Source organism: Odocoileus virginianus, chromosome 18 (assembly GCF_023699985.2).
Source record: "Odocoileus virginianus isolate 20LAN1187 ecotype Illinois chromosome 18, Ovbor_1.2, whole genome shotgun sequence".
NCBI classification, from domain to species: Eukaryota; Metazoa; Chordata; class Mammalia; order Artiodactyla; family Cervidae; genus Odocoileus; species Odocoileus virginianus.
In genome coordinates, this window is record NC_069691.1 from 2,952,281 (window position 1) to 2,968,618 (window position 16,338).

A 16,338-nucleotide genomic window follows, 5' to 3' on the forward strand; every position below is an offset into this window, starting at 1 on the left:
TATATATACATTACATATATATATATATTACATATATATTTTATTTTTATATATATGTGAAAGAACCATCTTGACATGTAAATTTTTGGAAGATATTAACATTTGCTTAACTCTAGGCCAAATAAGGGAGGAGAGACTGAAGAAGAGAAACTACTCTTAGTATTTCTCTCATAGGACAGTGATTATCTCTCTTTCTTACCTTTCCTGTCCCGTCCTTCATCAACACATACTGGCAGACTTCCTAGGTCAATGCAGAAATCCAGACAAGAGAAGGAAGCACACTAAAATAGTGGAGGACAGGCTACAGGAGATGGACAGTGTCAGTGTCATGTACATCATGTGGGAGAAAAGAAGGAATCGTCACAGTTAGTCACTTTGTTCAAGAGAAACTAAAACAGTTACTTCAATGATAGAGAGAAAAGAATAAAAAAGAAAGATCTTTTACTTCTTTGTAGAAAGGCTCTTTTCAATAAGAACAGAGAAGAACTGCACTTAATTTGGAAATTCGTCTTCAGAGAAACAGATAAAACTTAGCAATAGTATAAAGGAATGAAAGATAAGTAAGATTTTTTCCGATTCAAAAATATTGAGAAATTATTTATAGGCTTTGAGAAAAGAAAAAAAAAAATCAGAACTATAATCTAGAAGCAGTGAAGAGGTTGTTCTATTTTTCTTCTCCAAGAGAATGTAGACTAGTAAAAGCAATAGGAATCCCAATGTTTATATATAAAAATGATGAATGAGTAATATGGGCTTGTATGCTTAATTATATACGGCTTTGTACTATGAAAAAAACATACTGTCACATTTAACAATGAAGTTCTAGAAACTGACCAAATTTTAATATCAGTGAGGAGTTTTTATTTAACATCAGGGATAATCTTTTGTACTTACTTACTTGACGTGAAATACTTTCTGCCCCTCCTCAACCTGTGTCCCCACGCCCCACCCAATCTATCAATAAGTACTACAGTGCTTGAAACACCACTGCTAGGAAGAGTCCCGTGAGATTTAATACAGCCTTAGAAATTTAGTATGTAGCTCTCCCCTCCAATGTACAATGCTAGGAAATTGTGAAGTTACTCACGCTAGCAACGTGATTGTTTCTTCCAATTAGGAGTAGTTCATAAAGGTGGACACCTGGATGAATCAAGGTATAGGAGAAGGGGCAGAAGAGGACATGGAACCTAGGAAAACTGTTTCACAACCTAGGGCACAACCAGTAGCTGTATTATGAAAACACAGGTTAAAGCTTCTGTATCTGTGATTTAGGCATTTCTTTCAAATTAATGCTTAACTGCAACAGGTTAAAGTCATAACATTTCTAAACAAAGTAAATGACATTTTTCTCAAGACTATCTTTTCTATAAAGTAAAAGGTAATTTATTTAACAATGAATTCATTTTTAAAATTTGGGTGATTCTATCAGTTCTGATAACATCTGATTCGTTTATCCAAATTTGTTAAAATGCATACCTCATATTCTTTTCTGCAAACTCTGGAAATATCATTTTTTGATGATGCCTAAAAGATAACAAATTTCTCAATTAATTTATTACACATGCTCTTCAGTATGAAACCAAAAAGAATACAAACATATGTAATTGCTGGCACAGCAGTCTTTACTTCATCAAGGAAAACCTCATGCTCAAATATTATGCAAACAAATCTTATATAATTTTTAAAAACAAGCATGAGCTCCAGATATGCTAGAATTTCACTCTTCTATGGCTTTAATCTCACATAATGACACAGTCCTTTTATTATTTCAGAAACTAGATAAGTTTGAAGGAAATGTAAATCAGAGGACTTTTAAAAAAAATCTAAATTCCATTCTGTAGCAAATTTTCTTGTGAAGCTCTGCTGTAGTGAATTTTCTTATGAAGTTCTGCCAGGGCATTTATAGTTTGCTTTTTCTTTAACCCTTCATATTCTAAGTTCCCGTATTAACCAATATTCTCAGAAAAAATCCATACCTAACAGAGGAGACAACTAAAGAGGGAAAGGCAATGCCAGGCAATTAATTAATAAAAGTTACTTTTATGTAATTTTCTTAACAAGTTTATGAAGAAGAAATTAACCCTTCTACAGATGAGGAAACGGACACACAGAGAAACAACGTTATTTACTAAAGTATATACTTTCCATAAGAAACAAGCCAAAACACATCAGCTGAGGGTTGGCTGTTCTTCCATATGATAACAGTCCCACTTAGAAATACAGTCCCAGAGGCATGGGCTCTGTGCTTCCTTTTTCTATTTCCTCCTCTTCTATTACCTAGGCTTACTCAATTCTTAATAGATCAGCTGACGAGGACAGGGAGAGCGAGAAGCAGAATGGACTGGCAACTATTCTGTGTCCCACGAGATACACGACAGTTCAAATCCTCTACAACTCAGTTTCACCTCAATGCCTGCGGTAGAACAGCAGATAGTTCGGCTGTGTGTTGCCCAAAGAGTGTGGTTCAGTGGTCTGTATGAAAGTGAAGGTGTCTCATATACTCCTGCTCAAAGACCAGTCCCTAGACGAAAATAAGACAAGGCTTCGCAGCTGCAGTTTCAGGGCCACTTGAGTTTCCCAGTTAAGAGTGCTCCCACCACTTGGAGTAAGAGGAGCCCGGAGACCAGTTTTACCACAGCACTCGGACGAATCACCATGAGCATATAGTGAGGAAGAGTTCAGGGTCTAACTTGATCCAGACCTGAGATACATTAAGTCAGAGAGAAGTCAGGACTCACTGCAGGAGTCATGCTCACCTGAGGAGCAGAGAAGGAATAAAGAACACAGTCACAGTATATCCATGATGAAAGGCAGAGGGAAGATAAAAGCAAAATAAGCCAACTGTGTCAACTGCTTCCATCCAAGCATGCCTGAAATTTACACCACTATTTGGAGTCCTTTAGCACTGATTAAGCATGACCATAGGCAGAGTACAAAAGTCCTTGATTTCAGTAACATTTTTTCTTTGTGTGGCAGAGAGAAGTTAAAGCGCAAGAGAAGGCTGAGAGTCTTACATGCAGCAGACATGACTGAAAAAGCAGCATGTCTAAAAGGAAATGGTCTATGCAAGGAATGCTAAATTTGCAGCTGCTATGGGTCACCTCTCCAGAAATAGGCAAGATCCAAGACACAGCTAAAACTCAAACTATACTCCACTCTGCTTAAGAACCTCATTGCCAAGTGTTACCTGCTTGCATGCCTGTCGACATTCCAAGGTAATAGCCAGTTCACAGCAGCCTAAGCCAACCCAGCCATCAGACTTCTTAAACACACCTTAAAAACAAAATGTTCAAATGTTTTGGTCATAAGAAGTGACAAAACAAACTGGTTCAAGGATACCACTCAAGTCAAAGCAAGTTTCCGTAAGAAAACTAGCTTAGAGAGCAGGGGCTCCGAAGCATGAAGCCACTACTCCCAGCCTGACTCTCAACGCCATCAGTCTTCTCAGGGTCTCTGTAACCTAATCACCAGGTCCTTTGTCTTTTCCCTCTTCTTCCTGCTCACCTTAAATTCTCTTTAGCTCATTCTCACTCTAAGGTAGACAGAATCTCTAGAAGACATATGGGTTAAGGAAAGCAATGACTTTTTCACTTCTGGACTGTGAACCAGAGGCAGGACTCCTATTAATAACTTAGTAAGCAAGCAAACAAAATAGGGCCTGAGTATTATTGTATCAAAATACCTAGAAGAGCATAAACCCCACGAGGCTGTTTACGATGCTGTTTAACAACTGATCCTCAGGAAACAGACAGGAACATCTCCTGTGAGCCATGACTGATCTTGATAGGTACACTTTACTGTGGGGCAAAATGACTACACTGATGCAATTTATGCACAGTAGCTATTTCTCCAAGCAAATTACAGTGATACCAAAAGGTGGTAAGCTATAAAAAGAGTTCTAATGCAATTTTAAGATCCCTTTTTGCAATCATAAATGTCAATGAATAACTCCTGGATAAAATTAGGAGATATAAGTAATTATGATAAAAGAAAAGATTTACTTGTAGGAATGCTGTAAATTCCTTGTCTCTTTTGAGAAATGCTTTATGCTGCTTCCATGTAATACACAGATCTGCAAATTCCCATGTACATTAAATTATTTCCATTTGAAAAAAATGTCAGGGATTCAAGGCAATAGGTAACAGTTCTCTACACAAAACTAAGACCTAATATAAAAAACAGAAGCATTCCACTAAAAAAAAACAAACAAAAGCACACAAGTGGCCCATGGACAGACAAAGCTCTCAAAATATAATCATAAACCATCCCAACTGTTAAAACTGGCTAAGAAAGCCACATATCGTAAGATTCTATATCCCTATATGTTTAAATGGTATTAAAGGGCAGCAGACTCCCATCTAGTCCCACTACTTGGTATAGCTTCCTCTTGATCTCTGCTGCTTGCTACTCAGAACTGTGCATATTCTATAAAGAATTTTGAATGGAATCAATGTAGGTCATAAACTGTGAACTTTTATACCATAATGTAGTATACTGCTATTTTCACATATCCAGTACTTTTTGTGTGTTAGTCACTTAGTTATGTCTGACTCTTTGCAATTCCATGGATTGAAGTCCTCCAGGCTCCTCTGTCCATGGAATTTTCCAGGCATGGATACTGGAGTGGGTTGCCATTCCCTTTTCCAGGGATCTTCCCAATCCAGAGATCGACCCTGGGTCTCCCATATTGCAGATTCTTTACCGACTGAGCCACAAAAGGAGCTCTTACCTCTCAGAAAACATTAAATTATTCAACAAGCAACTACATTCACTGAACCCTTACTATATACAAAGTCCTTTATCAGGTATTTTGTGGGCTAATAGATAAAATATGATTTATCTCTTTATGGAGATTACAGTTTGATAGGAACAGTGCACACACACATATAATTACAGACACTAGGTAGAGGGATAATTAGGAGAACAAGCAAGGATGAGAGCAATTCCAGGAGGGAAATAGTTCAATTTGTTTGAAATGAAAACTTTCAACAGTATGAAAACCTTTAGAATTCAGAGAAATGTAAGCTATACTCCCTTTTTTCAAGGCACTGGGTTTACCCAGGACTGGAAAACGAGCTCTAAGTCTAGGAGACTGGGAACGCCAGACAGGGAGTTTGGGCTTTACCCCCGATTTAAGCGGGTAGTCCCTGAGGGAGTTTTTTTGAAGAGGGCGGGAAGGACAGCTATGGTCTGTTGAAACACGAGTTATGAAGTCGCTGCAATAATCTACCCCAAGAGTGTAATAATAAAGGCTTGAACTAGGAATAGCAAGGATGGATGCAAGATTTTACAAGGGGGTAAATGAAGCTAAAAAGAAAAAACATTCAGAGATAATGACTTGAAGGTTTCCAGTCTAGTGTCATGCGTAACAAAAAGCAATTATAAGATGAGTTTGGTTTTGAGTCATGCTACTTGGATGCAGAGATCCAAGTAGAGAAGACTAGAAGTCATGAATAATAACTTGGATTTGAAAATTATCTTCTCAGAGCTGATTAGATAACAGTTCTGGGAAGGAATGTGGTTACCACGGTGAGTGTGGAGAAAGAAGGGAAGAGGACCACACATAGGAATAGCCATGGTAGTTACAGGGGTGATGGTGTATGTGTGTGTGTAGGGGGGCGGGGTGGGGATAAGACAGGACAAAGTCACAAGGCCAGGGTGAAGTCACAAGGAAGTAGTGGTCAATGTATCAACTGTCACATGGAAGTCAAAAAGAACAAGTACTGAGGAACAGCTGTAAGATCGAGGAACCAAGAGATCTTGGTGATCTTTCAAAGCCCAGTTTCAACAGAACAATTGAAGCGGAAACAAGAGTACCATAAATGACTGAGTAAATGAGAATAAATTATACATTTGAAAATTTGGATGCCTCCAGGAGGGACAGGATAGAAATCCAAGGGTATATATTAGGTTACAGGACTATGACACAGATTTTACAATCACAAAATAAGTTTTAATGTTACACTATTACTTACCTGGCAAAGATGAATTCATACAACTCCAAATGTCAACCTAAAATTGTAATCACCAAAAGACTTTTATGAAGAAAACCAGTTTCAAAATACAATTTATACAGAAATTACATATAGCTAATTTGATTATGTCTGTCTCTATACAATCAATGATCTAGAAGCATCAACCAGCTATTTGGGGAAGAAAAAACAGAAATGAGATGTAAAAATACTGCTTGCTGTTTTCTCAACTTCCCATCTGGGATACTAAAGACAAGTATGGTTACTCAGGATGTTTACTGGAATAACTGTTTCCAAGCATAGAGATAAAAGTGCCTGTTGAGTGACTAAAGTAAAATATGTCAGTCAGAACTGTTTGATCATAATCTTTCCCATTTAACCCAACCTACCTTATCTAAACAGGCTTTCTCATGCCAGTTCAGACTTTCTTAGCTTAGCCATGAGCATCCCAAACAAGGGATGATCCATGCATTAGAGACATTTTAAGTTACATGATTCAGACAGGCATGCAATGTATCTATAGTACACCAGAAAATGAGAAGACAGAAGTAATGAGAAATTACACATTTTCCCTTAACCTAAATCTGACTTTTTAAAAATTAAAATAAATATAAGATTTAGCTATGGTTTTCATAAAATTGTCAAAATATAATAAGTAAAATTCTCAATTTCAGATAAACTATTATTATGAAATTTAAAGACTAGAACATATTTTTATATAATACTGTTTTTATACCTACATCATAAACAACAAAAGATGAAAGACAATATTCCATCTAGCAATTTGTATGAAGATCTTTTTAAAGTATCCAGTTAAATCTAACATTTTACTTTGACCACAAACCCCAATCACTCTGAAAAATTTGCTAAATCAAACGTAACTCAATAGAGTGCTTCATTAGACAAAAACTTCCATAGTTAAGTTAAACAATACCTACCATTGTTTCAGGGCAATAATCTGGGGCTCGCTGCAACAGATGTTTTAGTCGTGATTCACTTTTTGAGGAAAATATCTACTTGACAAAAACAAAAAAAAAGTTTTAAGGCATTTTTTCAATAAGAAAATGGAAGAGGTAAATTTTTTTATCCTCTAGGTTTATCAGTTGTCTAGAATATTTTCCAATTTCCCTTCATAAATGTGCTTTATTATAAAATATCAGTCCTGACTTCTTATATAAATTCAAATTCTATAAGTTTTAATTTCAAATCTCCAACTGCCTTCACACAGTGGTTTTCACTGATAATTCAGCAACTTACCCCACTAACTTCCTAACTTCCTACAGCCATCAAGTGCATTAGTATTCACTCCAAATCAAAACCTAACTATCAGTAGAATACCCTCTCCTCATTCCTCACTGGTTGAAGAATTAAAGATTCCTTATTCCTGGCAGTTCTCACTGTCAGTGAGCTCTGCTGGTTTCGGCATCCTAGCCTCTCACTCCTCTGGTGATTGGGATGACTGACTCACCTGACTGTTGAGTTTGACCAGGGAAAGTGAATCCTATTCTTACCTCTCTTCCTCTGCAAGTAAGTCTATCTGGAGTTTAGTGCATACCTGGAGATAAATGCTATCTACATTCAGCATTTGTGTAACTAGAAATAAAGTAATTTGGTCAGGGAAGAACTTGGTCAGGGAAGAATTTTTTTTATTAGGATGACTATAGTATTCACTTACTTTGCTACATTATAGAATTTTAAACACTTTAGATTTTAAGAAATTAGTCCTTGCCTGTTGTGAGTACCTCATAAAAATAATTTACCCTATGGAACATTAGTGGAAAAAACAAGAGGAAACAAGGCAAAAAGTCAGAAAAGGAGTGCTTCCAAAAGTAGGAGAGTTACTTTAAAAGCTCTCTTATGGTGACACTATCAAGAGGCCATTTTTGCTTTTAAAAAGCTATTGCTCTGGCAGTAAATTTGCAGAAAACTTAATCTACTATAGTGTTTTGACATGAATTCTCTAGCAGCTATTTAGGTAAGACGTCTTGTTATACTTAGAGTATCTTGAAAAACCTTTTTAATCCCTGTTAGGTAGTGCTCTCATTTTTAGGAAGTAACAAAATCCAGGTTATTACTTGAAAACTCCTCAAAATATGATTGAGGTCATTAATTCTCAACTGGTAAGGCTACAACTACACAATCAAGATGATGAAAGAAAAGTAAGTCATTGTGAACAGCTATTGTCTCAGTGGAATTTGCCTTAAAAAGGTTCAAGCAGAACTACAGAAAAGTTTCAAAGTTAGGAAATCAGTCCTGAATATTCATTGGAAGGACTGATGCTGAAACTCTGAATACTTTGACCACCTGATGCAAAGAACTGACTCATCTAAAAGATCCTGATGCTGGGAAAGACTGATGGCAGGAGGAAAATAGGACAACAGAGGATGAGATGGTTGGATGGCATCACCGACTCAGTGGACATGAGTTTGAGTAAACTCTGGGAGTTGGTGATGGACAGGGAGGCCTGGTGTGCTGCAGTCCATGGGGTCGCAAAGAGTCGGACACGACTGAGCGACTGAACTGAACTGAGTACAATGAGCACCCACATAAGCCTTCATCTAAATTCACCCATTATTAACATTTGCTTCAACTTTCTCTCTACATATGCACGTTATTTTTATTACTTGATGAAATGTTTAGAATTCATTATAGACATGATCATTCATTTCTAAATTCCAGCATGTATCTTCTAAGAATAAGGACACCATTCTAACTAACCACAATACAATCATCAGATTCAGTTCGCAGCACTGGTAGGTATAATATTATTATAGCTCATATTTAAATGTCACAATAATTTATCTCAATCACATGCTCTATAGCAGTCTTTTTTTTTTTTTAAATTCCAAGACCCAATACAAAATTATGCACTGCATTTAGTTGTCATGTCTCTTTAGTTTCCTTTAATCTGGAAGTTTCTTTTATGTTCTTTGAGGCCTCAGAAACTGCAGCCTGCCAGGCTCCTCTGTCCACGGGATTTTCCAGGCAAGAATACTGGAGCGCACTGCCTTTTCCTACTCCAGGGGATCTTCCCAACCCAGGAATCAAACCCATCTCTCTTGTGTCTCCTGTATTAGCAGGCAGGTTCTTTACCACTAGCACCACCTAGGAATTCTGGGATGTTTCCTGACCTTTGTTTTTATAACACGGAATATCCCTCAATCTGGGTTTGCCATATTGTTTCCTCAGGATCCAGGTTATGTATTTTGGGTAGGAATCCCACTTCAGATACTGTGCTCCACTATGTTCGCAGACTCATGTTAACTTGTTCCATTACTGCTGATGTGAACTGACCATTTAAGTGCTGTCCAACAGATTTCTCTAAAACAATTACACTAAATAATATCCTCTATAATTATTAAGCAAGCTTACCTGTTCACAAACATCACGGCACATCTGGTTATCCTTTGAATGATTACAACACAGTGCACCTAGGGAGAAAAAATAAACACCTAATATTGCCTACTGTTAAGACAACGATTAAGTCAGATGGTTACACAAACCACTTATTTGACAGATTATTACTATTATTATCCATTTTAGCTCAACAAACCTTTGTTGTGTACCTATTTCAAGTCGAAGATGGTGCTATTTGAGGACATGGTTTTTGCCTTTAAGAAGCGTGCAACCTAACAGGGGAGACTGTCATCTAATAATAATCGCTACTATGTACTGTGTGCTTTTCATGTGCCATAATTTTACTACTTGCTTTATGATTATCTCATTCAACCCTCAACAATTATCCTATGGACTATATTCTATTATTATATCTATAAAGGAAGGTTAAATGATAAAAAGATAGTGAATTTTGTTTTGGACATGTTAAATGTAAGTTTCCATTATCTCAGTGAAATAAGTAGAGATTAGGTTTGAAAACAAAAAGAGTTGAGGGCTTGAGGTGAGGTTGTATATGTCTCTGAATAGCCACTGTGGAGAACAAAGGAAGCAACTATAAGTGTTTCTCAAATGTTTTTCTATGAAACACTGTTTCATGATGTGTTAATATCTATTCCTCAAGAGAAAATGTTTCATGTTCAAATAAATTAGGAAACAAAGGATTAAAAAGTTAAAGAGAATTTTTTAAAAATTATTTTATTTTATGTTTCTCCTCTGGAGAAGGGAATGGTAACTCACTCCAGTATTCTTGTCTGGAGAATCCCACGGACAGAGGAGCCTGGCAGGGCTACAGTCTATGGGGTCCCAAAGAGTCAGAGAGGACTGAGCGACTACACTTTAATACCATTTTTAATTTATTTTTTTAACACCAAAAACATTTTGCATTGGGGTATAGCTGATATTAAATTCTTAAGATTTTGAGAAATTTCTTTCTCAAATCTGAGAAAATTCTTAAAGAGATGGGAATACCTGACCTGACTCCTGAGAAATCTGTATGCAGGTCAAGAAGCAACAGGTAGAACTGGACATGGACCAACAAACTGGTTCCAAATCGGGAAAGGAGTATGTCAAGACTGTATATTGTCACCCTGCTTATTTAACTTATATGCAGAGTACATCATGCAAAGTGCTGGGCTGGATGAAGTACAAGCTGGAATCAAGATTGCTGGGAAAAATCTCAATAGTCTTAGATATGCAGATGACACCACCCTTATGGCAGAAAGCAAAGAAGAACTAAATAGCCTCTTGATGAAAGTGAAAGAGGAGAGTGAAAAAGTTGGCTTAAAACTCAACATTCAAAAAACTAAGATCATGGCATCCGATCCCATCAATTCATGGCAAATAGATGGGGAAACAATGGAAGCAGTGACAGACTTTATTTTTGGGGCTCCAAAATCACTGCAATGGTGACTGCAGCCATGAAATTAAGACACTTACTCCTTGGAAGAAAAGCTATGACCAACCTAGACAGCACATTAAAAAGCAGAGATACTTTGCCAACAAAGGTCCATCTAGTCAAAGCTATGGTTTTTCCAGTAGTCATGTATGGATTTGAGAGTTGGACTATAAAGCAAGCTGAGCACCGAAGAATTGATGCTTTTGAACTGTGGTGTTGGAAAAGACTGAGAGTCCCTTAGGACTGCAAGGAGATCAAACCAGTCAATTCTAAATGAAATCAACCATGAATATTCATTGGAAGGACTGATGCTGAAGCTGAAAATCCTATACTTTGGCCACCTGATGCGAAGAACTGACTCACTGAAAAAGACCCTTATGCTGGGAAAGATTGAAGGCAGGAGGAGAAGAGGACAACAGAGGACGAGATGGTTGGATGGCATCACTGACTCAATGGACATGAGTCTGAGTAAGCTCTGGGAGTTGGTGATGGACAGGGGAGCCTGGCGTGCTGCATTCCATGGAGTCACAAAGAATTGGACATGACTGAGCGACTGAACTGAACAGCCAATCAATAATGTTGTGACAGTTTCAGGTGAACAGCGAAGGGACTCAGTCATATACATACACATATCCATTCTCTCCCAAACCCGCTCCCATCCATGCTGGCACAGAACACTGGGCAGAGTTCCATGTGCTATACAATTGGTTTTTGTTGGTTATCCATTTTAAATATAGCAGGGTGTACATAACTTCCAGAAGTCCTTAACTATTCCTTCACATAACCCCCAACCATAAGTTCGTTTTCTAAGTCTGTGAGTCTCTGTTTTGTAAGTAAATTCATTTGTATCATTTCTTTTTAGATTCCACATATAAGGGATGTCATATATTTCTCCTTCTCTGACTTATTTCACTCGTATGACACTCTCTAGGTCTACCCATGTTGCTGCAAATGGCCTTATTTCATTCTTCTTAATAGCTGAATAAATATTCCTTTGTAGACATATATGCGCGTGCGCACGTGTGTATATATAGATATATGCATACACCACATCTTCTTTATCCAGTCCTCTGTCAATGGACATTTAAGCTCTTCCCATGTCTTGTAAACAGTGCTGCCTTGAACACTGGGGTGCATGTATCTTTTCAGGCCATATTTTTCTCTGGATACATGTCCCTGAATAGGATTGCAGAGTGATATGATAGCTCTAGTTTTAGTTTTTTAAGGAACCCCCATACTGTTCTCCACAAGTGGCTATACCAACTTACATTCCCACCAACAGTAGCAAGAGGGTTCCCTTTAAAGAAAATTCTTTATGGGACTTTATGAAGCCTTTAATATATTAATATTCATCATTAACTCCTAAAAGGGATCCAAGTTTCTCAGAGCACAAGATATTTTTCTCATGCCACTTATTTTACATCTCAGCATGCCAATTTGAGAAACATCACAGAAAAGGAAAAATGTTGCCAAGCAGCATTATGGGCCCAGAAAAATTAATAAATTAGTGATATAGATAATCAGTAGGGGTATGTCATTATTCTACACTGAAGCTAACTGGGAAAAATGATAAAGCTGAATTGATCAAGGGCTGTTTAGAGAGTGCTAAATCAAAAGTGACAGGGACATGAAAAGATTGCATTTCAGGCAGCTAGATCCAATACAATGCCTATATGTGTACATATACACGCGCACACATATATCAATCTCTTTAAATGAAATCTATATAATTTCAGTATACAAAATAGGTGACAGCAGAGCTTTTTTGATTGAAGGTAAGATTGGTATTGGGAAGAAATGAATGAATGAATAAAATAAAATGAATGAATAAAAAAGGTTCTCTTTAGCTCCTACCAACATCCTTTTAAGCTCAAAACTGATATTGTTAATCCATAAAACAATAACAGGGCATATGATATTACTAACATATTGCTACAGTTTAGTTTCATATAACACTATCGTGGGGCAGGCTTCCTAATGTTATATGGAAAAGGGTGTCTTAAAGTTTTAACATTTGACTTTAAAATTCTGAAAAATAGCATTGAAACAAGTATACTATCAAGAGTGAAATAGATCACCAGCCCAGGTTGGATGCATGAGACAAGTGCTCAGGGCTGGTGCACTGGGAAGACCCAGAGGGATGGGATGGAGAGGGAGCCGGGAGGGGGGATCAGGAAGGGGAACACATGTAAATCCATGGCTGATTCATGTCAATGTATGGCAAAACCCACTACAATATTGTAAGGTAATTAGCCTTCAACTAATAAAAATAAATGGGGAAAAAAAAAATTCTGAAAAAGTGAAAGTGAAGTCGCTCAGTCGTATCTGACTCTTCGCAACCCTATGGACTATAACCCATTAGGCTCCTCCATCCATGGGATTTTCCAGGCAAGAATACTGGAGTGAGTTGCCATTTTCAGCATATAGAAATTCCATTAAGTTTCAGAAATTAAAAAAATTCCTTGTTTATAGGCTGTAGCTACCTTCTTAGAAGCATTGAATTCAAGGATGGGCCCAATCACTAATAAGACTTTCTCACAACACCCCTCTCTTCTCTGCCGTGCCACACCAAGGTGAATCCCCTCTCCTAAGATCCTGTTATGTCCCCAGCCTCATTAGAATGAAGACAGGCAAGAATTGAAAGGTGGGGGCGGGGGATCTTCTGTGTGATATCGAAGGGATCTTTTGAAGTGCTCAAGTTGTCGCCACTTTCTACTATCTTCCAACACAAAGGTCACATGATAGCAGAAAATCCAGCTGAAGGAGAGCAAAGATAACTCAGGATAATACATGATCCCCATAAGCACAGGCTTAGCAAAAAGTAAACAGGCAGGCAAGAGTCTGACTTGGGCCTAGGAATTTTTGGAAAAAAAGTTTCTTGGAGCAAAGGTCCATTTAGAGCAGAAATATGAAATATGTCACAATTAAAACAATTATATTATCTAGGGTGAAACAGATCACCAGCCCAGGTTGGATGCATGAGACAAGTGCTAGGGCCAGGTGCACTGGGAAGACCCAGAGGGATCGGGTGGAGAGGGAGGTGGGAGGGGGGACTGGGATGGGGGATACATGTAAATCCATGGCTAATTCATTTCAATGTATGACAAAAACTACTGTAATGATGTAAAGTAATTAGCCTCCAACTAATAAAAATAAATGGAAAAAAAAAAAATAAAGTGAAATTCCCAAGGAAGAGAAAAAAAAAAAACTCCAATAACAATGAAAGATTTGTTCAAAATATAAAATTTTATTTTTTCCTATTTAATGGTGAAGGTCAAATTTATAGTGGGCTGACCCCCAAAGTTAAATTTTTTAAATGATTCACTTTTTCATTAAGAAATCCCAAAATCTGGAAAAGAAGAAAAATGATCTAATATTCCCACTGTCCTGTCAAAACGTGTATTTACATATTTCTTTCTAGTCTTTCCAAAAGCCGCCTGAAATTTCTGACAGAATGGGATTAGAGAGCAGCCTGAAGTCTCGTAGTAATGCCCTTCCCCCTCCTAACCAAGCATTCCTCTGTAATAATACATTTCCTCTCTTCAGAGGAACTGCCCCCCTCCTAGAACAGGCTAGGGGACCTATACTACATCACGTTTTCCACATTTTATTTTTAACCTTAGTCATCAGTATATTTGTACACATTTTTTCCTTCTTTGAAACAGTAAAAACTTACTAGACTCTTATTAAACACTGCATATTTTTAGAGAAATGTCTATAAACAGACATTATTAACTCATATGCTTTCATTAAGAATGAGGGCAAAGGATTCAAATGCAATTAATGTGGCAATTAAAGGTCTTTGTCTTTTCAGAGCTTTTAAAATGGATTAACTGGGTCATTCAACTATTAGAATACAAAAAACTCTCAAAGGCCTAATTTTTATACAAAAAAAGACAGTGAATTCTAGAAATGCTTTGCTTTTATAATTTGATTCTAACCTAATTTCTGGTTCTTCAAGAATAGTTTAAAACTCTGGTTATTTAAAAAAAAAATGGAATTGAACAGATAAAGGTAAATTAGTTCAAAATAACACTTGATATTGACAGGATGAAAATAAATAGCACAGATATCCTTATTAAAGACATAAGGATGAGTGTCATATTTTGCATTCTTATTTCAAAACTCTGAAAATATAAAATTAATACAAACCCAAAAGTGATTACTAAAAGCCACGTATTTGGGGTTTAAGAGGGTATTAGTGTAACCTAGAAATATTCTAGCAGAATTACCCAGAATTAATTAGAAACATCAAGGGTTGGCTGCTGGTTTGGGCCACGCGCCTACTAAAGACAGGCAAGTAAGCGGGAAGCACATGCTCCAGCCACAAGGGAAAAATGCAACTTCTGAGACCAACTAGCATTTAAAAAAAACAATTACACACCCTAATCTAAAACTAAAATATTCATAGAATTATAGGATATTTGAAGTTAAAAGAGATTTTGCTACAGAAGCCTCCCAAAACCTCAATTTGGTTAATGAAAAGCCAGTACTGTTTTCTTTTCTAAAGAAAATAAAGATTCCTTCTAATTAATGTATTTTTAGAGAATTACTAAAACAGAATTATATATATCCTGCACTACTGAAAGGGAATGAACTAAATCTGAGCTGATACTGCAAAAAGGTCATTCCAAATAAAAAAGTATGTTAATTTAAAAAATCTTATCTTATTTTAAAATCTTTATTTCCAAAACAGTCTGGAAATTGACCATCCCTTAAAAACATTGAAATGACAACTGCCACTTTAACTTATAAATGCATTCTTACAATTGTCACATTTATCCCTTGGAAGATGGATATGTGCCTGTGTACATACATAAACACTGCACCTTTTTCTTGACTCATTTACAAGTTACAGATATCCTCCATTGCTTGCCTCAAACTATAATGCTACAACTGCCAATTAGGTTCATTCTCTTCTGTTATCAATATGACTGACAGATTAATTTTTTAAATTACTTTTCATGATGTCACTCTTTTAATCAAGGGTCCACAATGGCTTCCTGCTACTTCAGTTCTAAATTTTCTTAAGTCTTCTTCTTACCTCCCCTCCCCTGATCTTCTATTATTTTTTAACAAGGAAAGCCTATATTTATATAATAATACCTTGAACACAGCCTTTTGCTTGTAATGCCTAGTGCCCGCTTTCCAGCTGACATAAATCCCAAACATCTTTCAAGGCTTAAAATTAAGCCCCATCTCAACTCTAAGTAAGCCTTTCTTCTCTAACAACTCCGGGCCATGTTGTTTTTTTGGTTAATGCCCTACTATTCCAGTCAAAACTGAAAACTTTAACACTTAACTAATAATTTCATGTGTGTACTAATGGTATTTCCAGACTGAATGGGAACTTCTTGTACACAATTTAGCACAGTGCTCAGCTCAAAAAATTTTCTTATTCACTGGTTAATAAGTAATAATTTCCTACTTATGCAATGTATTTTTAATCAGAAAAAAATGTATGAGAAGTTTATTTCTCCCACTGTCATACCACATTTCCCAAGCCATAATTTAGCAAACATCGTAAGAGTTACTGACCCAGGTCAAAAGACAGGCTGGACCCAAACATATGCA

General features: G+C 36.8%; 1 protein-coding gene across 3 annotated transcripts in view; it reads right to left on the reverse strand.

Annotated features, from left to right (window-relative positions):
• The window catches only part of RECK (reversion inducing cysteine rich protein with kazal motifs), a 79,535-nt gene that overhangs the window by 55,731 nt on the left and 7,466 nt on the right, over positions 1 to 16,338 (reverse strand). The window contains exons 2-6 of one of the 3 annotated variants that reach the window (XM_070480271.1): positions 9,345 to 9,403; positions 6,911 to 6,985; positions 5,976 to 6,012; positions 3,188 to 3,273; positions 1,477 to 1,524 (exon numbers count right to left, since the gene is read on the reverse strand). In XM_070480271.1, coding sequence (XP_070336372.1) covers positions 1,477 to 1,524; positions 3,188 to 3,273; positions 5,976 to 6,012; positions 6,911 to 6,985; positions 9,345 to 9,403 — 305 coding nt within the window. Of the gene's footprint in view, positions 1 to 199; positions 298 to 1,476; positions 1,525 to 3,187; positions 3,274 to 5,975; positions 6,013 to 6,910; positions 6,989 to 9,344; positions 9,404 to 16,338 lie in introns of those variants that run through there. The other 2 variants (XM_070480272.1, XM_070480273.1) reach the window with 2 other exon arrangements.